Below are 23,580 nucleotides of genomic sequence, written 5' to 3'. Positions count from 1 at the left end.
GGTGACAAGCCATGCTTGTGATCAGGAAAGGGTTTGCATACCTTGAGCTGGTTCCCACTGTTCCAGCCTCACAGCAGCTTCCCATGAACTCCCTGCACCTTGTCTCTTGATGCTCAGGAGCTCATGCTGATGTTAGCATCTTAGCCCAGGCTGAGCCAAGCTTGCCCTGACCTTTAAGAGGAAGGAGAGACCAGAACAGACACCTTTAACCATGTTATGGTGCAGCATAGTTTGTGTGGTCAAAGATGCTCCTTTTCCTGTGGTGGCAGCATAACGTGTAGGGAAACATGCGAGATCCTCCCCTAGAGGGAGACACTGGGATCAAAACAGAAAGCTTTGCAAACCACCTCTGCCTTCAGTGTGTATTTGAGTTAGGAGTTAAGGAGAGCAGCTGTTGCTAGAAAAATCCCCTTATCCCTCCCACACTGCTGGAAGGGATTTCCTTTCCTAATTGGGAACTGTGTTTCTGTACCGTAAGACTGTGGGTGCTCCAAGCACCACCTTTCCTCCCTGTCTGTGCTTTGACTTTAGATGTACCCAGCATCAGCTGCCTGCAGGGCACCTTGCAGCAGGGGACACATTGGAGCGTGCCCTGCCTGGCTGATGGTGGGGGCAGAGTCCCCTGGAGTGAGCATCTGAGACCAAGGTGCAAACCAAATACAAAAGAGGTATTTCCAGACCCATGAGTTGCACTGTGCCTGAGAAAACCAGCCAGTCTCCTGCTTAGGTGGAAAACTCCTGGGAAAGGCCTTTGGTGAAGGATACTAGGTAGGTACTATTGATGAAGGCTGTGGGATTGCCAAAGCATTTTTCTTAGTTGCTTAATTGGTGTTGAAACCCCAGAAGAACCCTGGTGGGTCTGACCTAAAGTGATAAAACCACTGGTCACCTCTAGCCTGCTACCAGATATTCTTGCAGCTGGGAGAACTAGAAGGGCCTGAGTGCTCTGAACATTCCTGTGAGCTTTTCCCAGCTTCCCACACACCTGAAGCACCTCTGTCTCCATGGGGAGCCCCTTGTGCTTACCAGGTGGGCGGAAGGTTGCATAACTAAGGATTGTGTGGACTGCTTCTGTGCCTCCTGACTCAGCTCATGAAAAGGCAATGTGAGCCTTGGGCATATGCCACATCTTTTCCATTGCTGGGTATTCTGGCTGGGTTACTGAAGAGGCTAGGAAGGTTTATATCCAGTCCATCCTCTAGGCTTCAGGGAAAAAGGATCTCTCTGGGACCTGTCTCTCTGAAATGTGTCTTAAATTACCTGTAGACTTACAGAATTTGTCTTCAGCATGTAATGGTTTGTATAAATAATGTTTCGGTAGGGTTGTGGGCAATGTGAGCATATGAGCCTCATTGCTTTTAAGAAAGACGACTGGAACAATGGAGCTATAAAACATGCAAGAATGAGGTAAATAGTTTGGTGTCTGCAGAGGGTAATCATAGTTCCCTGATCTGTTGCAAGTCCTTCAATACTGTGGTAAAATAACAGCATTTGGCAAACTTGTGTAACTCGCTTGGATGTTCAGAAAACCTCTGAAATTTCTCACAGAAAACTGTCTACTGGAGGAGATGTCGAGTTCTGGCTCAAAAATTGGCTGAGGTTCCACAAACAGAGTCAAGGAGTGAAGTAGCAATTTTAATGTGACAAGTGCAGAGAGATGAGGTCCTTTGCTATTAATGACCCAGAAAAGGTGATGTGCTGCAAGGTACCTAAAATCTGCCAATACCCTGGTGTCATTAGAATTTGTCAAGAAGAAGTGACTCCAAAGTGACACCACATGTAGTGAAGTGCTGTGAGAAGATGAGAAGCATGCAGCCAGGTGTATTGGAAAGAGTGATTTGCTCTGGGACACTGCTGACTTCTAATTTACTTTGGCTACTCAGAGCAGTGGGATTGCAGGCTGATGAGAGATGCTTTTCCTCAATGTGCAAAGATGCCATCAGAGAAGTAAATCATACTCAGCCATATGAGGAGTAGTGCAAGGAAAGATGCTGAGAGCATCAGGGTGCTGTTCTGGCAGTCAAGGTCATTTCCGTACCCAGGGTGTTGTATGTGGTTCTGGTCACCTTTCCATAGGTTCAAAAGAGAGAATGTGTTAGGGATTAGAGCTAGAAGACATCTTATGTCCTGGGAAGGAGAGAGCACTTAGTAGTAAACGTCTAGAAAAAGCAAACACTTTTCTTCTCTGCATTTTTTAACTATACAAGGAGAAATCAAGGCTGTGGTGTTACAGTAGGATTGTAGTCTTTACTCAAAATCTGGAACTCATTGCTAAAAGTTTACAAGATTCCCAGAAAGGATTGAGAGATATTTCTTTTTTTCATTCAGTTCATCTGGATTGCACTTACAGAGAGGTGTAACCATTCATGCTCCAAAGTGTGTGATACTCATTTGAGTCTCATCCCATCATTTTTTCCCATCACTCCCCTAGATTTTCCGAGTCTCTAGTTAGTTCACCCAGGGTGAGTTATCCTGTCTTCCTGATTTATTCTGAACTGATCTCATGCCTTGGCTTGTTTTTCTCCTGCTTTTCTGCTCCTTTGTTCTGCTCTAGGCAACCCTGCTCCATCTCTGTACCTGTGAATTGTATCTTAACAGGCTGCTTTGCGGCTTTTCCAATCTGGCTGACCCCCCCTCTCAACGCCTGTACCCAGCTGGGCTTTTGCCCAGGGCTGCCCTTTGTCATCAGTGCTTCAGCTGGTTTGTAGCTGTGCACCCATTGGGGCTGAGCTGGGAGGGATCACTTTGAAGCAGAGCTCTCTAGGTCACTGCAGCGAATCGTTTTATGGCCATTATCTATCTAGCATTGTGCTGCGATGCTGATAAATCTCTGCAGCCAGGCAGGAGATGGCCAGGATTATACTTGTGAGCTGGAGGTAAGAGTCCTGCATCCCCTCTGCTAATGTCACCAAACAATGCAGAGCTTGAAGGGCAGCGGTGGTGGCAGCTTTCTCATCCTTCGGGCAAGCAATGGCTCTTTTGCCCAGCCCTGAGGGATGGCATTTCTGAGGTGAAAAAAAGCCCCAGGCGTTGCCCAGAAGTGATGCTCTGCTATCCAGCCTTTCTGTGTGGTTCATGGTAATGGTGAAGGATTTGGGGTAGTTATGGATGCTGAATTAGGAAGAATGGTTTAGGGATCAAAAGCCTGTATAGGTATTCCTGTTACCACTGTTCCTTCTGCATCTGATAGGATTTTCTCAGCCTGTTCCGAAAAGTGGTTGTGTTTCTGTTGTCAGCACGTCCTTCTCTGAGTTACTCAGTTCACATTTATCCATTGCTACCATAATCATCTCTGTGCTTCTTATGGAGCTGCTCTGCACGGGAGGAGGACTTCCCCATGTCCAAGCAGTGATGCTGACCTGCATGCAGCTGTGGGTCTTGTAACAGTTTGGAGAAGGCACTGAAATAAATAAAATATTTGACCAGCTAAATAGTAGAGCCTAAGCCTCCTTTTACCCTGTGTGCTTGCATCTAAATGGCCTCCAAATCTGAGGAAGGAGACAAAACAAGCAGGGGGTGTGACCAGCCCCTGATGGGTGCCCTGGGAGCTGGAGACTGAGGCCTGCAGTGAAGGGAGGGTGATGATTCAGCCTAATAAAGCTAATGGCTTTATGCAGTCAGGCAGAGGAAATTGTGGGATCATGATGCAGCAACTGTCCTTTAGCAATTTGTTTCTATCATCCAGACGTGACTTCATGCCCCAACCCCACCCTTTCACTTTTTCCGGTTCCTAAATGTTCTCACTGCTGAGGAGGGGGAGCTGAGACGTCATGTTCTCAGGAAGAAAAGCAGTCTTGAGACAGCTGCACCTAAATGGTATGAGAGTGGACAAACAGTGAAGGCAGTTCTGGGACTCCGTGCTGAAGCATATGGGTTCTTCTGGCACCACTGAACTCAGCAGGCCTCTCAGATGACCTTGTCCCTGGACACTGGTCCCAGGAAAATCCTGTAGCACAGAGAAGCCTGAGGTGGCAGGCAAGGTTGGCCCCCAACTGCAGCAGGGCTACCTTGTCATCAAACTGGCACGTGTCTAACCAGCTCTTTCTCTCCTTTCTCCAGGGAAAACGATGAAGCTGTAGAGATGCTTCCCTACGTCATCGCCACCCTGGGCTCAGTAGGGGCCCCCTGCAAAACTCCCACATGCAACAACAACAGCACTACCAAGGACTACTGCTACAGTGCTCGCATCCGCAGCACTGTGCTGCAGGGGCTGCCCTTTGGTGGGGTGCCTACTGTCCTAGCCCTTGACTTTATGTGCTTTCTTGTAAGTCTGCCTACTGTTGCTTCAACACTTTCTCCCCTAATGAACCAGGAAATGAGGATGGTGGTCAGATGATTAGGATTGAGGCCCCCAAATGCCATCCCTGACTTTGCTGCTGGCTGACATTCTGGCCCTGATCATGTCTCCTAGATGCTATGGGCTTAGCCACTACTGTCTTAGCTCCAATACCACCACATTGAGCCCTATGGAAGGGTGTTGCAGGATGGGGGTGATGTTGGCTCCCAGAACTCCCACTTATCTTGCCAAGTCCCTGAAGCTTTACCAACCAATGGCTTTGCATGTTCCTCCTTAGAAACTGTGGGACCACAAATGAAATAGCCATAATTTTTACTTCTAGGAACCTCAGGGTCTTTTGATCCTGTGCGACTACCTTAGCTATTATGTGTTGCCGCTCCTTCCCACAGCTATCCAGATAGGCTGATAGTCCAGATAGTCTGATTTAACAGTCCTGGGGAACTTGTGCTCTCCTGTGTCTCAGTGTGCTCTTAATTGAGGACTCTGTCCCCTCCTACCCTCCCTGTGCCTGTGGCTCTGTATGCAGAGCACAAGGGCAGAGTTGGACAATGCCTTTTCTCACAGCTCCTCTTTTGGTCTCTTTTAGGCACTGTTGTTTGTCTTTTCAATTTTGCGTAAAGTTGCTTGGGACTATGGACGCCTGGCCCTGGTGACTGATGCTGACAGGTAAGCGTGGGAGAGTGGCAAGGTAGTAAGATATGAGTAGTGCCCTTCTTTACTGTGAGGAAGAAGGGATAAATGCCGTTTTGTGTGCCTGAGCAGCTGGAGAGGAGAGGCAGATGTGGCAGTTGCATCCCCTGAGCTCCAGGAATAGGAAGAAATCCCTGTTTACTGATTCTTTTGTTTCAGCATCCTTCTCCCAACACACGGAGTGGTCCCCTCTGGCTCCATATCACTTATGGTCCCTTCAGTGACACACGTGTGCAGGGTCCCTTGCAGAGGAACAGCAGATGGAGGGAGGAGAGGAACAAGAGGTCACAGGAAGGGTGTGGGTGAGAGCTGCCACAGTAAAGGCTTTGTTCAGCCTCTGAAGGTGTCAATGTGACTCTGCTGGATGCAGCTCTTGTTAAGAGCACTTGACAGTAGTATGCTGCTTTTCCAAGCGTGGTACTGCTGTGCTGATCTGAGCTTAGCTCACATCCCAACTGCTGATGAATTGGTCTGGATGTGCATCCTTCCTGACTAATGTGTTGTGGGCTACAGTGTCTGTCAGAAAAAACTGGGGCCCATTGAGGATGGCAGCTCCACAGCAGAAGGAGCATTCCCTGCACAACAGTGGAGAGAGTTGGTTTTTTCCAGCATCAAACCAAGAATTCTTCTGGTTTAAGTAAGTGGTCCTGGATAGGGTTTGGTAAGCAGGTGTGTCCCTGTGGTTCCTCTGCCCATCCTTTCCTGGTCTGCCTGGGGAAATCAACCGTACAGAGGTGGAATGGAAACAAGGAGAAAAGAATAATCGTAGGAGACCTCAATGGGGAGAGGGCAGCAGGATTGAGCAGGATCCACATGGTGGCAGGAAGCCATGGGGGCTGCACAGCTCTGTCCTCCAGTGAGGAGAGAGAGCTGGATTTTCTGAGGCAATGCTTGAACACCTTGGGTGCAAGGGGGTGCAAGCAGTGGCTCTAGGCAGAAAGGCAGAGGGGTGCCAGCTGTTTGGAGAGGGTGTGCTGGTAAGCACAGGGAGAGGGACTGGGTGGCTGTGGATTGGGCTAGGAATAAACAGGACTGCGGTTGCAGGGAGGAGCCCATGCTGCTTGGCTCATCCATGGGATAGGATGAGGTTTTCAGGAGGGGGATGCATGTGTGTTTGTTGCCTGGATGGGGAGGAGGTATATGGAAGGGGAGCTTAGATGGCAGGCAGGCAGTCCCTACAGTCTCTCCTACCTGACTCCATCACTCAGGAGCTCCCTGCAATGGCCATGGGATGGAACCTGGTCACCTTCCCAGTGAAGCCAGCTTCCCTTCAGCTGGCAGCAAAGCATTCTGCCCCTGGACCAGTGGCTATTCCAGGTTGTGGAATTGTGACTTGAGGCATTGTTGAGCTCTGGAAAGAAGGTCTTCTCCAACCTGACCATTGGCAGGTTTCTCTTCTTCAGGATGATGTGGAGCCATGTTGCATGTTGCATAGTTCCCTGCAAAAGAGAATTCATCACCTACTCCCGTAGTTGTAACCTGTCCCTTTCTGTTTCTGTGTCCCCAGGCGCCGACGCTGGGAGACGGAAAGAGAGGAGCGGGAATAGTATGTTGTTTTTTCAGGGTCTCATTTCTTGTCTCTTTCTTGCTCACCACCTCTCTCTCCTTTTTTCTTGCAGCTGTCTTGCTTCTGAACTAATCTAAATGGCTGGGAGTGTGGGCATGAGTTTGTGTCTATTGGTGGATTTGTGTTCTTCTTTCCCTCCCCTTTGTGTCATCCACTACCACAGCTGAATGCACCCTGTAGCCCAGTAGCCCTTAAATGCTCCTTGAGAGCAGCAGTGCCAGGGAGCTCTCAATCCTGACCAAGGCAGAGGTTGCTGTATCACATGCCCTGCTCTACCTGCTTGTGTCCAGCTATCCTGCCTTATGATGGAAGTAAACAAACCTGCTTGCCTCAGCCCACAGTACACTCGGTCACCCAGGTGCAGGGGAGGCTGCTTTGCCTGGTCCTTCTTGTGCCAGGTTGCCCCAAGAGCTGTCCCCTCACCATCCGCAAAGGTAGACAGATGCGCAAAGAGGATCTGGCGACATTACTGTCTTTCTTTTTTACCCCATGAGGCTGCTGAAACCAGGGCAACCTTTGTCCCTCATCCCTTGCCACCTAAACCCCCACCCAGCAAGGCAGCACTCTTGATTTTCTCTCTTTGTGGAAGAAACCTTTTTGCCTCAGTGCTGCTGAAAGCATCCTTCATCACCTTGGCCTGGTGATGCCCATTAAGCCCTGCCATGGACTGTCCTTGTTCTTACCTCTTTCTTCCTGCTTTTATGCCTGAGAAAAGACCATTGCCTGTGCCTTGCTGGGTATGTGCTGCAGAGGGGATTACCAGCTGGCACTGCACAGCCTGCCATGGTCACTCCAGCCACACTGAGTTGTGTCTGAGACCAGGGCAGCATGCTGCAGCCTCTTTTTTTTCCACTTGCAAAGCAGGGGCCTGCTATTGCCTTAAAGGAGATACAGGAATGTGCCTGTTTTTGCAGCTGATCCTTGCCCCTCAGGAGCAGAGCAGTCAAAGTTGTTAGAACTGGTGGTTGCTGTGGTACATGGCACAGAGGGGACCTCTCGCTCGTGCTTGACTGCTTCACTAGTGGTTGGCCCTGCTTCAGGTGTGTCTGGCAACTTTTCACTGCTAACATCTTGTGGGGGGAGTAAGGCTGAGGTAGTAGAACCATCGTGCTCTGAGGATTTTTGAGAGGGCAACTTCATTTATCTTCACAAGTGCTTGTCTCTCTCCAGTGGGCCACTTCTTCCTGCTCCTGTTTTGAGCTTGCTGGAGCCATCTGCTCCACACACACCACACATACCACCAGTAAAGCTACTGCATGAGCTGGGACAGTGTTAGCAGCCAGAAGCCTCCAAAAACCTGCAGAGCTCAGTGAGGAAGTCTAATTCTGTCTGTGCTCCTTCAAGGCTGATGGCACATTCCCATCACAGCTGTTCTCTGCTGGGGAGTGCAGTGACAAGAGGTGGGTTAGGAACATGTATATGTCACCTGGTGCACCCAGCCCCGAATGTACAACACTGTGCTTTGTGGGAGAGGGCATCCACCTCTGATGTGTTCCCTTTCCCCGAGAACCAGCAAGTGCCCTTGTCCTGTGACTTGTTAGAGCTTGTCAGTAGCCATCAACAGTCTCAGTTGGCAACTCAGTCTGCACTGAGAGGTCATAGCAACCCACTTACACCTCTGCGTATGAGGGAAGGGATCAGAGCCCTGTGGGGCTTGCAACCTGTGCAGCCACCTCCAGCTTTGCACCCCAGCAAGCCCTTTCCATGGCATGCCTGGCCTGCCCTCTTGGAGCCTGTGATTCCTTTGGCCTGAGGCTAGCTGTGCCTCAGACCCTGTCCTTCTCCTTCCCTAGCAAGGCCTGCACAAAACCTGCGTCATGCAGGGTCACACCCTAATCTTGTGATTTAGGACAGTCTTACTTTCACCCATTTACACTGCTTCCACCTTTTACACCGTGCTTTGCTTTAAAAAAATCTCCATCCAAGTGCAGGTGGTGTTGGAGCTCCCTATTCAACTTTCTATCTTTGGCAAGCTTTTTTATCCTTTGTCTTCTAAACACTTCAGGTCATCCTGATTATTGTCACTGCAACCCCCTGCACAGAGCTGAATTATCCTGGTTATCCAAAAGCTCATGATGTCATTGTGCTGGGCTTTCCTTAGGGCAGAAATTTCTCTTCAGCAAAAATTCACCCTTGCTCCCTGTGCCCAGCTGCAAGGCTTCTGTGATTATAAGGAGCTGAAGGTCTGAGAGCTGGGTTGAAGCTGTCTCTTTCCTTCCAGCAGAGCAGGGTGTTGGGCTGTGCAGTGGCAAGGCTGCACACTGTCTAATCAGCACTGCTGTAGTCTCCTGACCCTCAGCTAATCTCCTTTCCCCTGTTTCTGTTGCTTCCAGCTAGGAACTGGGGACTCAGCAGGTGCTGCTCTACTCTGAGAGAGACCACGTGTCTCATTCACTTTCCCTCAGAATGTTCATGAGGATCTCTGCTTGTTCTCCTTCCCATAGTGTCATCTACCTCCTCTCTAGCACTTCTCTCAGCAACTGTTTCTTTCTGTTCTTGCCCATCTTACCCTCCTTGAGCCTGCACTGACTGAAGGGACACCATATTTTCATTTGCTTTTTTTCCTTTGTTTCTGGCCTTCAGATCAGTCATCTCTCTTCTTGCACTTCCGAGATCCCAGCCTGTTGTTGTCACCTTGCAAGTGCTATTTAATTTAGATCTCTGGACCATTTTCTTGCCTCTTTTTCCAGCTGCCCTCTGCCTCTATTTATAGTGGGTGCTGTTGTCAGCCTTGGATGCTTCTGCTGCAGGTTATTCATCTAGGTCCCTGGCTCTGGCTGGAGTAAAGCTGTTTTGTGATATTCGCCCCTTTTGCTTTCCTGTCCTTTAGCACGGAGACATTCAGTTCTATCTGTCTGCCCTGCTCCTACTCAAGGGATTTCCAGGCTGGAGGCTCAGCTGAGGCTGGGAAGCAGGTTGCACTGAGCCTGGCTCCAGGCAGCTACATTCTTCCTCCTGCACTGAAGCACTAGGGGTGGGAGGACTGGTGTAGCAGGATGCAGCACACCAGACTCTTTCCTTCCTCTTCCTGAAGATGATTGAGGTCCTCCAGGACAGGAGCTGCTCCCAGTGCCTCTCCAGCTATGTCAGAGCCAGAGGGGCTGTGGCAGCCTCCATTTCTCGCTTCCTTTCTGTTGTCTAAACCCTGTGCTAAACAGACCTCACCTCTCCTCTGTGGCAGCCTCTGCCAGCCTCTCCTTGCAGGGACTGCCACAACAGTTCTGGGTGCCTTTCAGAAGGCGCCAAACAAGTAACATCCATGGGCTAAGCCTACGGGCTTTGCCAGGCTCAGCATGCCATCTAAGGAGGGTTCTCTCTTTACTGCTATCTCTGATCTTACCTCTCTCCATCTTACTGGGTGCAAACTGACCTGAATTAACCTCTTGTCTCCTGGGTGCTCTTGGTTCCTGGCCAGGCTGCCTCTTCATATCTTCTAACTTTCTCCCTCACCTCCCACTTGTCATTTTAGCGTAGCTTCCGCCCTGCATTCTGACAACCATGACCGCTACGAGCGCCTCACCTCCGTCTCCAGCTCTGTGGACTTCGACCAGAGGGACAACGTGAGTAGCCACAAGAGACAAATACTTTGCAGGGCCAGGAACCCACAGCTTGGCTGAACCAAGGGCTCTTCAGAAGAAACACTTGTGCCTGTTCCTGGGCCTTAAGTCCCACATCTTGTAGTGTGTGAGTGCGGTGTAGAGCTCAAGGAACTATGCAGCTCTTAGACATGTGCTTAAGTAAATAGGCTCTGCATCACTGTGGCTTAACAGATATTTGTCCAGCCTGTAATCTCAGCATTACAAACGATACTTAACTTGCCAGCTCTTCCTCACACTGCTGTCTACCTCTACTGGCTTTTTCCTCGCTGAAGGGGGAGGTTAATGAGTGTGATGGATGGCAGGGTGAAGCTCCCCCAGATGTCCTTTGAGGAGCACTGCTTTGGCCCAGCCTACCTTCCCAGTCCTTACAGAGCTTCTCTTGTCCAGCATGATGGCTGAAGTACCTGTATGCTGGCTTTTCTGGGTCTGCTATGGCTTTGGAGAGCTTCCATATTAGTCAGGAGCCCATGGGTGCCTGGAAGGTTGAGCTGCCAGTTGGTAGAGGAGAGCCACATAGCAGAGTCCAGCTTGTGTTGTGCTCCATGGAGTAGCATTGCCAGCTCCTTCACCTTGGCCCATCTGTGGCTCTGCATATCTGGGTTCTTGTGGTCTATCCCCACTGCAAGTAAAGTATGTGGAGGTGCAAGGATAGCAGCCTGGTCCCTGGGACCTTTGAAGGAGGGAGCTGGGATAAAGGAGCACAGTGTTGTGAAACAGTCCTGTTTTCTTTTTGCACAGGGTTTCTGCTCCTGGCTTACAGCCATCTTCAGGATAAAGTAAGTGCCCCAGGACCTGTATGGGGGACTCACATGGGGAAGGAGGGGCAGTGCAGGGTTGTTGGGACACCCAGTGCACTACAGCTTCATGAAGTTACTGCCCTTGCTGCAGATTCCTCTCTGAAGAGCATAAGTGAAGTTTGTCCTCTGGAGAGGACAAGCAAAGACAGGACGGGGGTCCAAAAGCCAAAATAAGGCCACAAAGTGAGTCTGTGACAGAGGAGAGAATCCAGGCCCATGGTAGTCCCATCTCAGAAAAAACACTGTCCACTACTCTGCGAAGATACTTATCTCTCTGGCACTCTTGCTAGGGGTGCTGCTGTCTCGGGGATGGCTATGAGGAGAGCACTGGAGTGTGCAGGGAGATACCCTCAGCTTGATGACAAACAGGAGTAGTTTCCCAAGCACTTCTATTCATAATGCTGTGAGACAGCATCTGTATCTTAGTAGAGAAGGCAAGGCCCTCCTGAAGGGTATAAGGTATGTCCAGTTGCCTCTCCTGGGGGACAGAGAGCAGGGCCATGGGGAGCAGGGCTGGGTAATCATTGCACAGGCAGGTTTCTGCCCAGGCTGCTTCAAGGCCAAGTGCTGGGCTCCCAAACCCAGAGTCTGGCTACAGCTCTGTAGGCAGAAAAAGGGATGCTGTGTGTACTCAGATCAGGAGAGCAGCTGGAACCCTGTACTCTTCCCCAGTTTTCTACATTGACTCAAGGAAATGTAGAGAATTGCCTGACAGCTTTTTCTCTCCTGGCAGGGATGATGAGATCCGGGACAAATGCGGGGTTGATGCAGTGCACTACCTGTCCTTCCAGAGGCACATCATTGGGCTGCTGGTGGTCGTGGGTGTGCTTTCTGTGGGCATCGTGTTACCTGTCAACTTCTCAGGGGACCTGCTAGGTGAGAGCAAGGAGATTTTGGCTGGGCTGGGGCATCTGCTTTCAGCAACACTGGGTAGCAGTGGAGGGCAGGACAGGACTAGCACAGGCAAACCCTAACTGCTGTCTCACTTTGGCTGTAGTGCATTCACAGGGTCATCCTGTGTAACTTGGGTTTTTCAGTATTCTGCAGGTAATACTCTTGTAACTCACTCTAGTGGTGCTCTGTCCCACTCAGTATAACTGAACATGTTTGTGTCTTCCTTTTTCTCTCTAGAAAACAATGCCTACAGCTTTGGGAGGACAACTATTGCTAACCTGAAGTCTGGGTATGTGTGGGCAGGGGTGGGATGCATAACTGAGGCCCTTGAGGGGTGTTTTGTAAATGTTGACTTGCTGCAGAGCCTCATCTCCTGTAAGGTTGTATTTCTGCCCTTGCTGTGAGGCTACTGTCCCTGATCCAATTTCCATGCTGAGCTCCTGGAATTTGCTTGTAGGGCTTCTGTGTGCTATGCTGAATGCACTTGTGACCCCAGTGCCTTCAGGACCTGACCAGCCACACATAGACTTGTAGTGGCAACCTTGCATTGACCTTTGTGGTCTCTCTTGTGACAGGAATAACCTGCTGTGGCTGCACACCACCTTTGCTTTCCTGTACCTGCTGCTGACAGTGTACAGCATGCGCCGGCACACTTCCAAGATGCGCTACAAAGAGGATGACTTGGTGAGCAGGATCTGACCACTCCCCTAGGCACATTTTCCCATGCCCTATGGTCAGTCAAGTAGCCTTGGAGAGAATGCTGAGCATCTCAATTTCCACAGCAATTTAGTGCTATCATGTTTTGGCTGGTTTTATTCTGCCTGACTAAAAGCAGATCATCTCGAGAGCAGCAGCTGTGACTGCTTGTGGAGTAACAGAAGAGGCCTGCACTGGGTAAACATGTGGAAGGACCCCATTCGTCCTTAGGGGTTGCTTTAGCTATTTTTGCCTTCATTTCTGAAGGACAGCTGTGTTTCTGTTCAGGCACCTACAGTGTAAGTCCCTAGCCTGTCAATCTGCAGTGCACCCAGGTGCAGGATGACAGCAACTAGCAGAAGCACAGGAGAGGGGAAGCCCTGGTAGCTAGAATTGATGGGGTTGCTCTTTATCACTGACACAGGTCTTGGGAGGGGGACTTGCTGCAATCTGGTCTTTTACACCATCCACATCTCCCTGTCCTCTCCCTTCTTTCTTCTTTCCAGGTGAAGCGAACTCTATTCATCAATGGGATCTCAAAATATGCTGAGCCAGAGAAGATCAAGAAGCATTTTGAGTAAGTCTCACTGTGTTCCTAAAGACTGCTGTGTATCAGGGATGTTTTCATTAAGAGTAGTACTAGTGCTATCTGGAATGACAATAATATACTGAGAGCAGAGAGCTAGGCAAAATCAGTGAATATCTTTATTTTGGGCCTCTCATTGTTCTTTTTCTGTTTTTTACGTGAATTTGAAATATCCTTTGTTTTATGCCTTGAGATAGTTATCTCTTGCAGAGCTGGGGGTCAGTGTGGCAAGCAATGGACAGGGCACGTCTTGAGTTGTAGTTAAGCTCACAGATGAGATACAGGCAGGAGCTGCTCAAGCAGTGACTGTGGGATGTTGTGCTGCTGCCCTGATTACAGTCATTGTAGAAAGTATATAACAAGAAAATTAAATTCCTCCTCTGACAGAACCTCATTGTCAGGACCATGTTTAGAAGCATCATGGGTAGAAAAAAAATGCTTTGTAAGCTTTGGGAACCCTTCTGCCTCTTTCTGACCACAAGTCTGTGAAGGCAGAGAGGGAAGTGTGGGTCAGAGAGGCTCCTAGCTGCTATAGGGCAAAAGTCCAGAAAGGCTCCCTATGCCAAAGCCTAAAGGATGTAACATTTGCCCTGTACTTTGTGTCCGCTGTAAGGGACAGAGCCTGCAGGCTCCCCTGCAAACTTTTGGTATGCATCACTGTATGCAGCCCAGGACACTCTTCTCAGGGCCAGAGAGAAGTCCTGAACACATGGAGTTTGCTTGAGGGGTATCTTTGATGCCACTTGTGATGAACTGATGTTTCTCATCCACAGAGAGGCCTATGCCAATTGCACCGTCCTGGAGGCCCGTCTCTGCTATGATGTTGCCCGGCTGATGTTCCTCGATGCAGAGAGGTAACCTCTGTTTTAGGAGGAAAGGCAGAGTGGACTGATGCTGCTGATACCCCCTCAAGTCTGGTGCCACAGAGCTTTTATGAGTCACCCTCTTTCTTTCCTTTCTTCCTTCTCTTCTGCTCTTGTGTTTCAGGAAGAAAGCTGAGCGTGGACGAATCTACTTCACCAACCTGCAGAGCAAGGACAACACCCCATCCATGATCAACCCCAAGCCCTGTGGCCACCTATGCTGCTGTCCCATCAGGGGCTGTGAGGAGGTAGGGGAGAACTGAAGGTGTTGGGTAGCAGTTGGGTGTTGCGTGACTTGGGTGCCCAGATCATCTCTCCTCTGACCTCTGTCCTTCTGCTTAGGTGGAGGCCATTGAGTATTATACCAAGCTGGAGGAGAAGCTCAAAGATGACTACAAGCGGGAAAAGGAGAAGGTTAATGAAAAGCCTCTGGGGATGGCCTTTGTCACCTTCCACAATGAGACTATCACAGCCATGTGAGTGCAGATGGTCCTGCCCTCCCCAAGAAGGTGACTTGTCCCAGCCTTTGCCTTAAATCAGAAGAACAGCAGCACTAAGGCAGCCCCTCAGCTTGTGCCTGCCTGCCTTTTATGTCAGCATGTCCCTCTTTCTCTTGTCCAGAATCCTCAAAGATTTCAACGCTTGTAAGTGCCAAGGCTGTGCATGCCGTGGGGAGCCCAGAGCCTCCTCCTGCAGCGAGTCCCTCCATGTCTCCAGCTGGACCGTCAGTTATGCTCCTGACCCACAGAATATCTACTGGTGAGCAGCTCTGTAGGGTTCAGTGGCCCTGCCAGTGGGAAAGGAGTGCACCCTTCCTTTCTCCCTCTCCACCTGCTCCTTCAGTAACTGAGTGAATTTTTCTTGCTGAAGCCCAGCCTGGCTAAGCTAGAGGTCTGATCTGACTGGAGGGGGAAAGCCTTGGTCTGGCACCTTGAGTGCTGTTCACCGGGCTGGGCTGTGGTGTGCATGCAAAGCCCCATACCTGGTATTCTGCCCTGTGCAGCCATCCTGATGCTCTCTTTCTCCCTCCCAGGGAACACCTCTCCATCCGGGGCTTTATATGGTGGATCCGCTGCTTTGTGATTAATGTAGTTCTCTTCATCCTTCTCTTCTTTCTCACCACTCCTGCCATCATCATCACCACTATGGACAAGTTCAATGTCACAAAGCCCGTGGAGTACCTCAATGTAAGGACTTTGGAGACAGGTGCAGGGTGGGTAACACAGGAACCACCCCAAGGCACAACATCCCCTGCAAGGCTGGGGATAGGGAGACAGATTGTCATTGTTCCCCAGATCCTGTCAGCCTGACCATGAGGGAGGTGCTGAGCCTGGACAGGGTGCAGTGACAGTCATAGTGCTGGGGCCTTGGCATCAGCAAAGGCAACTGTACCTCTGGCTGGCACAAGAGCTGGTGCACCATGTAACATGTAATTTCTTCTCTGCCTTGTTGCAGAACCCGATCATCACCCAGTTCTTCCCCACACTGCTACTGTGGTGCTTCTCTGCTCTTCTGCCCACCATTGTATACTACTCTGCCTTCTTCGAAGCACACTGGACCAGGTAAGGACAGCCAGCACCTGTTCTTGCCTTCTCAGTGAGCTGATTGGCCACTAGACACTTCTCACCGACATAAAGCTACGGGCTGGATCTTTCTGCTTGAACTTCTGTCTTCCACTCCAAGCATGGTGTTATGTTACACCTCTTGGGCACCTGGGGACTGCTGTAGACAGATGTTCTGCCAGTCTTTAGCTGCCGTTGTGCAGCTGGGTTGTCTGAGCAGAGCTTAACAGGTCTACAAGAAGAAAGCTGTGAGGAGTTGGGGCTGGTCACTATGAGAAATGCTAGTAAGAGAGGGAAGTCTTGGCTCAGGTGAGCGGGCGGGGTGTGTGCCTGTACCATGTATAAGATGTAGCAGTTCCAAGGGAAAATCATTTTAGCTGCTCTGGCTTCTGGCCACAGGGAAGGCACTTGAAGTGCAGAGCACATTCCCCACAATTTATGCAACGTAAACTTTGTTTTCTGGTCTGTGTTGCAGAGACTGGTGGGGAGGGTGTCAGCAGCTCTCAGGATTGCAGGTCAGGGAAGATGATTGCAGAGCCCGTGAGAGAAGGGAAAAGGAACAGACTTGATAACAGATTTCAAATGTGCTGGAGGGAAAGGGGATGTATTAAAGTGGGATTTAGATTAGACATTGGGAAGTGCTTACTGGTGGGAAGCCGTTGGGAGCACAGCTTGTGTGACTGGTAGGGTGAAAGGTTAACAGCCTCTCTGTCCTCAGGTCTGGAGAGAATAGGACAACCATGCACAAGTGTTACACCTTCCTCATCTTCATGGTCTTGCTGCTGCCATCGCTGGGCCTAAGCAGGTAGGAGTCATGGGAGAGGAAGGCAAGAACAGAGATGTGGAGCACAAGGAGGGTTGAGGTGCACCCCTGATTGTTTTCTTTTTACAACATCTTTCCTCACTGCACTGGTACTCTGGCCACCATCCCCTTGGAAGACTAGTTTCAATTTTTGTTGAGGGAGAGAAGGCCAGTCCATACATGACTCGGTCTCTAGGACTTCATTGACTCAGTCTGCAGACACATTGATGTATGCCATGGTGTTAAAAATAATGCAGCAAAATTTGGCATGGTGGATGAGTATGCGTGAAAAGTCTTCTCAACATCTGCTGGTGAAGGAGGTATTCTCCACCTCTGTGCTCAGTGTGCAGTCCAAATTTTGCGCAAAACTAGTGAATTCCCCCTTTAAGCCAGAACTTGAATAGGTTGCACTGCTTGGCTGGGATAGTGTGGGTACAGAAGTGCTCATCTGTTTGTGTGTATGCCTCAAATCTTCCTGCAGAGTTTATAGAATTGCCCTGTGGGAAACACTGATGCATCACCTGCCAGTCATTGGTGTGGGCTCTAGTGCTGAACAGGTGCCAAGCAGGGGAACAGTATGAGGAAGAAAGAACTGGGGAGCGAGTGGGGGACAGGGTAACTGTGCTAGTTCATTCTTTACACGCTGTGGGCTCAGGGATCTTTAAGATCCCTACCAACCTAAGTCATTTTATGATATTATTATCTACGTACCACCTAAATTCCATATTAGAGATACAGCCCTTCAGTGGTGATGTCAAGCAGCTGAGAATAGACAAACCCTCTGATAGTTGCAGAAGAATAGTCCTTCATCCCACTGGTCGACTACATATTTGCAACAGATGAAAAAAGCTTTGTTGCATGTGAACTTGCATCTTGGGCAGGTGAATGCTCTCAGAAGGTTTGCATTTTTACCACAAAACAGGCTATGCTTCCTTCTGAGGAGTCAGTCCCTCTGCTGTTACCTGTTGAGCTCTGTACTCCACCAGTGCCAGAGGGATTGGATAGTTTCATACGAAAAATCAGAATTGGGGAAAATGGAATTTGTTTCTTTTAAGGGATTTTTTTAATCTCTTGTTGGAGAGTGCCTTGTGCCTAATCAATTTCTTCTGTAGAACATCATCTGTTCTTTATGTGGATGTTATGCCCAAACAGGAGAGAGGAAAAATATTGATAGGATCAGGGTAAAGGGATAAGCACACACATTAATGGGAAGCTTTACATCCCTTTTTGAGTGTTGCATTCTTTTTTTCCAATGTCCAGTTTACATAAGTGCTGGTGACACACTCCAACAGGGAACAAAACAGTCTGTGGTCAGAACTTTAGATCCTTCTAGAGCAGCTTCTACATATTTGCCATGTGCATTTGCCTGTCACTGCTTCTTGATGGTTCATCTTTTCTTCTTGCCTTCTTCTCCCACAGCTTGGATGTATTTTTCCGCTGGTTGTTTGACAAAAAATTCCTTGCTGAAGCCGCTGTGCGATTTGAGTAAGTGGAGTTGAGCAGAAGAGCTTTGTTTGCAATGGGAGGTGGTTCTTGTTGTCATCCAAAGGTTATGGAGGCTTCCAGCTGCTGCCCTGCAAACAGGGAGCACCCTTTGCAGTCTGCTCTTGCTGCATCTCTCCAGGTGTGTGTTCCTGCCAGACAATGGGGCTTTCTTTGTCAACTACGTTATCGCCTCTGCCTTCATCGGGAATGCCATGGACCTGCTGCGCATCCCTGGTTTGCTCATGTACATGATACGCCTCTGCCTGGCCCGCTCGGCGGCCGAGCGGAGGAACGTCAAACGAGTATGTAGCGGGGCTGAGGGATGGGTTGTGGCCTGCACCCAGGGAGGGGAGTGCTGCAATGGGACCCTGATGGGGCTTGCCCAGTGCTGTGTGTAGAGCTGGGTGTGCTGCACGTGCCCACTCAGCTCTCAGGGTTCTCCTGCTCATGGCTCTCCATTTCCCCCTGCAGCACCAGGCCTACGAGTTCCAGTTTGGGGCTGCTTATGCCTGGATGATGTGTGTCTTCACTGTAGTCATGACATACAGCATCACCTGCCCCATCATTGTCCCTTTTGGTAAGCGATACCCCTCTGCCACCTTGTGCCAGAGATGGAGGGGAAGGCAAGAAGGCTGATGTGGGGGAGATAGTCCCTCTCAGTCTAGCAAAGAGGCTGATTCCCCACTCGTCTGGCTGTTTTCCCCTTCTCCCAGGCCTCATGTACATGCTCCTTAAGCATCTGGTGGACCGATACAATCTGTATTACGCTTACCTGCCTGCCAAGCTGGACAAGAAGATCCATTCAGGGGCTGTGAATCAGGTAGTGGCAGCCCCCATCCTCTGCCTCTTCTGGCTTCTCTTCTTCTCCACAGTGCGTGCAGGTGAGCACTTGGCTGGGATGCCACCCCTTAGCCTCCTACTGAGTCACTTCCCTGGCCAGGCTCTGATCCTGGCAGCCTCCAGCCACAGAGCACAGTCCTTTTGACACTGCTGCTTTGGTTTTCCTTTGCCCCAGGGTTCCTGGCCCCAACTTCCATGTTTACCTTTGTGGTCCTCGTGGTCACTATTGTGATATGCCTGTGTCATGTCTGCTTTGGGCACTTCAAATACCTCAGCGCTCACAACTACAAGGTGAGGCAGAATGGTTGGGTGTGGGACCCTTCTTCTTGGTAGAAACAAAACAGCACGGGCTCTGGACCTGCTCTTTGGCAGAGCTCTGACTTCACAGAGGGGATAGTCCAGAGGCTGTCTCTGCTGCCTGTATACTGCTCCTGAGGTGGGACAAACAAGTATGTTGCCCTGGCAGTCTCAATTTCTCCTTTTCTCTCCAGATTGACCACACAGAAGTGGATGCCATGGACAACAGGCAGAATGGGAGACCTGCCACCAATCTGCCGGCTCCTAAATCTGCTGTGAGTCTATCCCCACCTCTGTGCCCTGGCACACTCCTTACCTGAGTTTGGAAAGGGGGGAGGTAACTCCCAGTCTGAGTACCTCACTCCTCACTTCTGATTTTTCTGAGTCAGCACCTGGATCTTCCCAGTGAGGGTGGGAGGCAACTGTTGGGCACTGCGCCCCTCACCTGCTCTGGGTGATGAAGTGTAACCCCCACACACACACCTCTATCCCGCTGCTCCTCAGATGCTGTGCATTTACTTTCCGTCTCTCTTTCGGCTGGGACGGTGAATCCAGCTGGGTCAGTCTCCCTTCTCATTCTGTATCTTTGCACGCTTGCACGCCAGCAGAAGCTGTCACCCACCAGGCTTGTCATAGTGCCAACACAAAGGGGTCTCTGTGGACATTGCCCTGAAGGCCATGGAAGGGCTTTGGGGAATCTTCTCTCCCCGTCCAGTGTTCTGAGACCCCCAGAGTTGGTTTTCGGAACTTCACCTTGGCTCAACTGGCTCACTCCAACTGCTTCCTTCCACAAGGTTTTTGTAGTGGGGATCTGTGCAGGGCTGCAGAGATGGGGTAAAGCAGAGCTTCCTGCTTCCTCGGCAGAGTAGGGCTGGGGTGTGCACATGTAATCCAGGCTCCTTCCTAGTCTCCAGACACCTAAGAGCAGCAACATTTAGCCAAAAGGAGAATCCCTATAAAAAGCAGGCAGACCCTCAAAGACATATCTACTAGCAAAAAAGGGAGTGCAGTCTTCCAGGTCACATGGGCTCCAAAGAGCCTGAGAAGCCACATTTTTTCCCAGTCCAGGTGCCTTGTCCCAGAATGCTGGGGTTTGAAACACATCCAGTGTTTCAGGGTCAAGCCCCACTCTTAAGCCTTTCCTGGTATATTCCATGGAGTCTGGACACTTCCTTGCCCTCCCAGCATATCCCCATGCTCAGCCTCATGCCTGGTGCTTAGTGTGTGGTGCTCTGCTTCCTGGAGAAGTTCCTTAGACTCACATGTGTTTCTGCTCTCTCCCTGCCCCTTGCCTGCCCCATACCTGGTTGTGACAGAAGTACATCGCCCAAGTGCTTCAGGACTCCTCGCCGGAGGGAGAAGCAACAGAGTCGGAGGAGCAGGGATCGCAGGATGAGGAGCTCATCAACGCAGATGGCATGAATGACACAGATTTCCAGTCGTGTGAGGACAGCCTGATAGAGAATGAGATCCACCAGTAGGGACCTCAAAGGGCGGGAGGGGAAGGAGGCCCAGGAGCAGGGCAGGCTGTGCGCACAGAGACCTGGGAAGAGGCATCTGAGGGTGCTGGTTACTGCCCTCGCCCTCCCGCCGCCCAGGGCCACTGCCTTCAGTGAGGGCAGGGACCCTGCTGCAAGCTCTCCATGTCCCTGCCCCTCCACTCCTGCGCCAGCCCAGCTGCTCGGCAGGCATGCTCTTTACTAGCTACCTTCTTCAATGCATCCCTGGACCCCAGACTCCCAGAGGCTGGGGAGGAAGGGGGACCGTCATCCCCGCAGTGCTGCCCTGGACCTGCAGGGAGGAGGAGAGCTGGGTGCTTTGTGGAAGGGGCATAAGGGGAACATTTGGGGTCTTCTGAGCAGGCAACTGGATCCCCCATCTTGCTGGTGAGAAACACTAATAATTTATTAGATTTTCAGGAAGGTGATAAATGAAACACTTCAGTCAGTCAATTGGAAACCCCACCCCGGGTGCGGTTGGCTTTTGTTGCACCTTCTCCCTGTGCGTGCCCTTTCTCGACTGCTTCCAGCATCCAGTTGGTGCAGCATCCCAGGAGCTGGTCCAGGCCCAGGGGTGGTGACAGGCTTCCCCCTCACCGCAGGGATGGTGATGGTGACAGCCTGGCTTCATGGTCAAGGGTGGCATCACGCCAGGGAAGGGGCATTGGGTTGGCATGAGCTAGACAAGCCCTCGCAGGGTGAGGGGTGCTGAGAGCATTTCTTACGAGCAGGAGGAGGCGCAGGCAGCCTCTCCCCCAGCTCCTGTTCCCTCGTCCCCCAGGGCAGGGGTTTGCAGCATCATTTAAAGTGGCATTTTTCTTTGCACATTTTACTCCCCTTTCAAACAAATCAACCTGACCCCTATGTGGTACTGCAGTCCCCCTTTTGCTGCCCTGTATCTGCACAGCAGGGTCAGGCTTGAGGATGGGGGCTGTTTGGGGGTCTCCTGGGTGCTAGGGAGAGGGGAGAAAGGGTCTCAGGCTATAGGCCCTCAACACTCTGCAAGATCAGCACTGCCTGGTTGCAATGAGGCCCCATGGACTTCCTTCCCTGAGCTGCTGCAGGATCTTTCCCCAGCTGGTGGTCAGAGAGGGAGGGAGCCCTGGGAGAGCAGCCCTTATGAGCTGTCTCCAACCAAGACCACTGTCTTCAGGAGCACAAAAGCCTCTTGGGGTTATGCTGACTTTCTTCACCTGTCCTGACTGGTGTAGGCTCCCCTGCCACCACCCAGCCTGAGAGGGGGGTTGTTCCTCTCCTACCTCTTGCCCTTGCCCCCTCCCTGTTGATATCTTGTCCCAGAGGCAGGCAGGGAACAGGATGGGTGGGAGAGGTGGACTGGAGCCCCTGGCACATGGAAGAAGGACTGACCTTGTTTAAAGACACTTCATGAGATGGTTTCTGGTCAGTATCAGTTGCCCTCAATTGCTTCCCCCCTCCTCTTGTGTAAAATGTAAAGGAAAATTATAAATCTCTCTGCTATTTAGCTATATTTATTTCCCTCGAACCTTGCCACCATCCTGTTTGGTGCTCATTGCGGACACTATCACCTTCCCTTTGCCTGTTACCTGTGGGTGCTGCACCAGCTCCCTGGGGCTGTGCCCTCCAGGGCCTGAGGGGCTGGGTGAAAGGGGACAGTCATTTACCTTTTCAATCACCCGTGCTGGCCCTGAAGCTTCAAGCACTTTAATCGACCAGATTAAGTGAAGTGTCAGCCCTGCCCACCTCAGCTGCCAGGAATGGTGGTTGCATCTTACAGCTTTTCTCCCCTGTGCCTCCCACTAGAGGAAAGGAGCCAGACCCACAGAGAGCAGGTGGGAGGGGCTGCTCCAGGGAGGACATAGCTGCCTTTCCTGTACCAGACCTCTCTAGGAATCCCAGGCCCAGAGAAAAGGATGGAGGGAACAGAAGAGATGTGGGTCCTCAGTGCATGAGAAGGGCAGGCCCTACCAGCTTCCAGGAGGGAAGCTGGGGCTGGAGCACATATGGGTGTGAAGGGGCATGGTGAGAGTCACCTGTCCCCTCCAGGCAGTGGCCAGGAATGAAATGAGCATGTGAGCTGAGAGTTCCCGGTCCACTCACAGGCTGGGGCAAGGGGGATGTTGATCCTGCTTACCTATTCTTGCACCCACCTCCTGCCCTTGCTCCTGGTCCAGCAGGGGAGCTGGGATGCTATGGTCTCTGTAGGTATGGCCATGCTCTGGGGCTGCTTCCGCAGCTGGCAGGGCCCTGCCCACAGAGAACTGTGTGTTCTGAGTGGCACTGTCTGTGTAGAGATGTGTATAATACCCTGTATATATTTGTGTACAAAAGAAAAAAGGAAAAAAAGGAGCTATTCTTTGTGCAGTCTTTTCTTTGTGGAGTGGGTTGGGGGCTGGGACCTGGGAGGAGAGGACCCTAGTGGCTGCAGGAGCATGCGTGGTGCAAAAGGAGGAGGGGGGACTAGTGTGAGCATAAGCCCTGCCCTGCTGCCAAGAACACAGCCATGGCTCACAGGCTCTCGCAGCATGAATGGCTGTCCCTCTCGCTTGCAGAGGCATCAGAGACACTGCTGCTGAAAGCAGGTAGAGAGGGACCTGTGTGCACTAAGGCTGGGATGGAAGAGGGTTTGGGAATGATGTGGTGGGGAAGTTTCTCTGGTAGCCTGTCTCTACACGTACTGTTCCAGTAGTAAGTTACATAGCCACTCCTGCCCTATCCATTCAAAACTGGACAGCTGGTCTGGGTGAACAGCTAAAGCTTTGGGGAAAGTATGAGAGGTGCTAGACCCCTGGAGCACCAAAGAGCACTTTCCCAAAACATGATGCTGCTCCTGTGTCAGCCGTCCCCTGAGTGCTGGAGCAGGTGCCAAGCAGCCAGCCCCAGGCTGCTCCCTTGCTGCTCTCTGTGCAGGCTCGATCTGGCCTGCTTCCCGGGAGCCTGCTGTGTGCTATGGCCGTTGCTTGGAGGATGGCACAATGGAGAGGCGAGGCCTGGCATGGGCTGCTGGGAGATGGACGAGTGACCCCAGCTCTGTCCCTGCCTCACTGTGATCAGGCCCTGTGCCTTCGTGTGCCAGCAGTGCAGCACCGACAGCGGACAAAGACCCTCCTGCCCACAGCCAAAGGAC

At 51.1% G+C, this 23,580-nt stretch overlaps 1 protein-coding gene across 5 annotated transcripts in view; it reads left to right on the top strand.

Annotated features, from left to right (window-relative positions):
- The window catches only part of TMEM63B (transmembrane protein 63B), a 46,674-nt gene extending 23,872 nt beyond the window's left edge, over positions 1-22,802 (top strand). For 2 of the 5 annotated variants that reach the window (XM_033054520.2, XM_042779152.1), the window contains exons 2-24: positions 4,060-4,264; positions 4,884-4,963; positions 6,495-6,533; positions 10,024-10,114; positions 10,892-10,929; positions 11,684-11,826; positions 12,082-12,133; positions 12,420-12,528; positions 13,047-13,117; positions 13,900-13,980; positions 14,114-14,237; positions 14,332-14,465; positions 14,611-14,748; positions 15,023-15,176; positions 15,445-15,551; positions 16,270-16,356; positions 17,773-17,838; positions 17,978-18,140; positions 18,310-18,415; positions 18,552-18,719; positions 18,854-18,969; positions 19,170-19,250; positions 20,292-22,802. In XM_033054520.2, the coding sequence (XP_032910411.1) occupies positions 4,082-4,264; positions 4,884-4,963; positions 6,495-6,533; positions 10,024-10,114; positions 10,892-10,929; positions 11,684-11,826; positions 12,082-12,133; positions 12,420-12,528; positions 13,047-13,117; positions 13,900-13,980; positions 14,114-14,237; positions 14,332-14,465; positions 14,611-14,748; positions 15,023-15,176; positions 15,445-15,551; positions 16,270-16,356; positions 17,773-17,838; positions 17,978-18,140; positions 18,310-18,415; positions 18,552-18,719; positions 18,854-18,969; positions 19,170-19,250; positions 20,292-20,456 (2,496 nt within the window). In that variant the 5' untranslated portion in view covers positions 4,060-4,081 and the 3' untranslated portion in view covers positions 20,457-22,802. Of the gene's footprint in view, positions 1-2,859; positions 2,877-4,059; positions 4,265-4,883; positions 4,964-6,494; positions 6,534-10,023; positions 10,115-10,891; positions 10,930-11,683; positions 11,827-12,081; positions 12,134-12,419; positions 12,529-13,046; positions 13,118-13,899; positions 13,981-14,113; positions 14,238-14,331; positions 14,466-14,610; positions 14,749-15,022; positions 15,177-15,444; positions 15,552-16,269; positions 16,357-17,772; positions 17,839-17,977; positions 18,141-18,309; positions 18,416-18,551; positions 18,720-18,853; positions 18,970-19,169; positions 19,251-20,291 lie in introns of those variants that run through there. The other 3 variants (XM_033054518.2, XM_042779151.1, XM_033054519.1) reach the window with 3 other exon arrangements.
- The last annotated feature ends 778 nt before the right edge of the window (positions 22,803-23,580 follow it).

The sequence above is a fragment of the Catharus ustulatus genome, chromosome 3 (assembly GCF_009819885.2).
Source record: "Catharus ustulatus isolate bCatUst1 chromosome 3, bCatUst1.pri.v2, whole genome shotgun sequence".
Lineage (NCBI taxonomy): Eukaryota > Metazoa > Chordata > Aves > Passeriformes > Turdidae > Catharus > Catharus ustulatus.
This window is presented reverse-complemented; position numbering and strand designations above follow the sequence as displayed.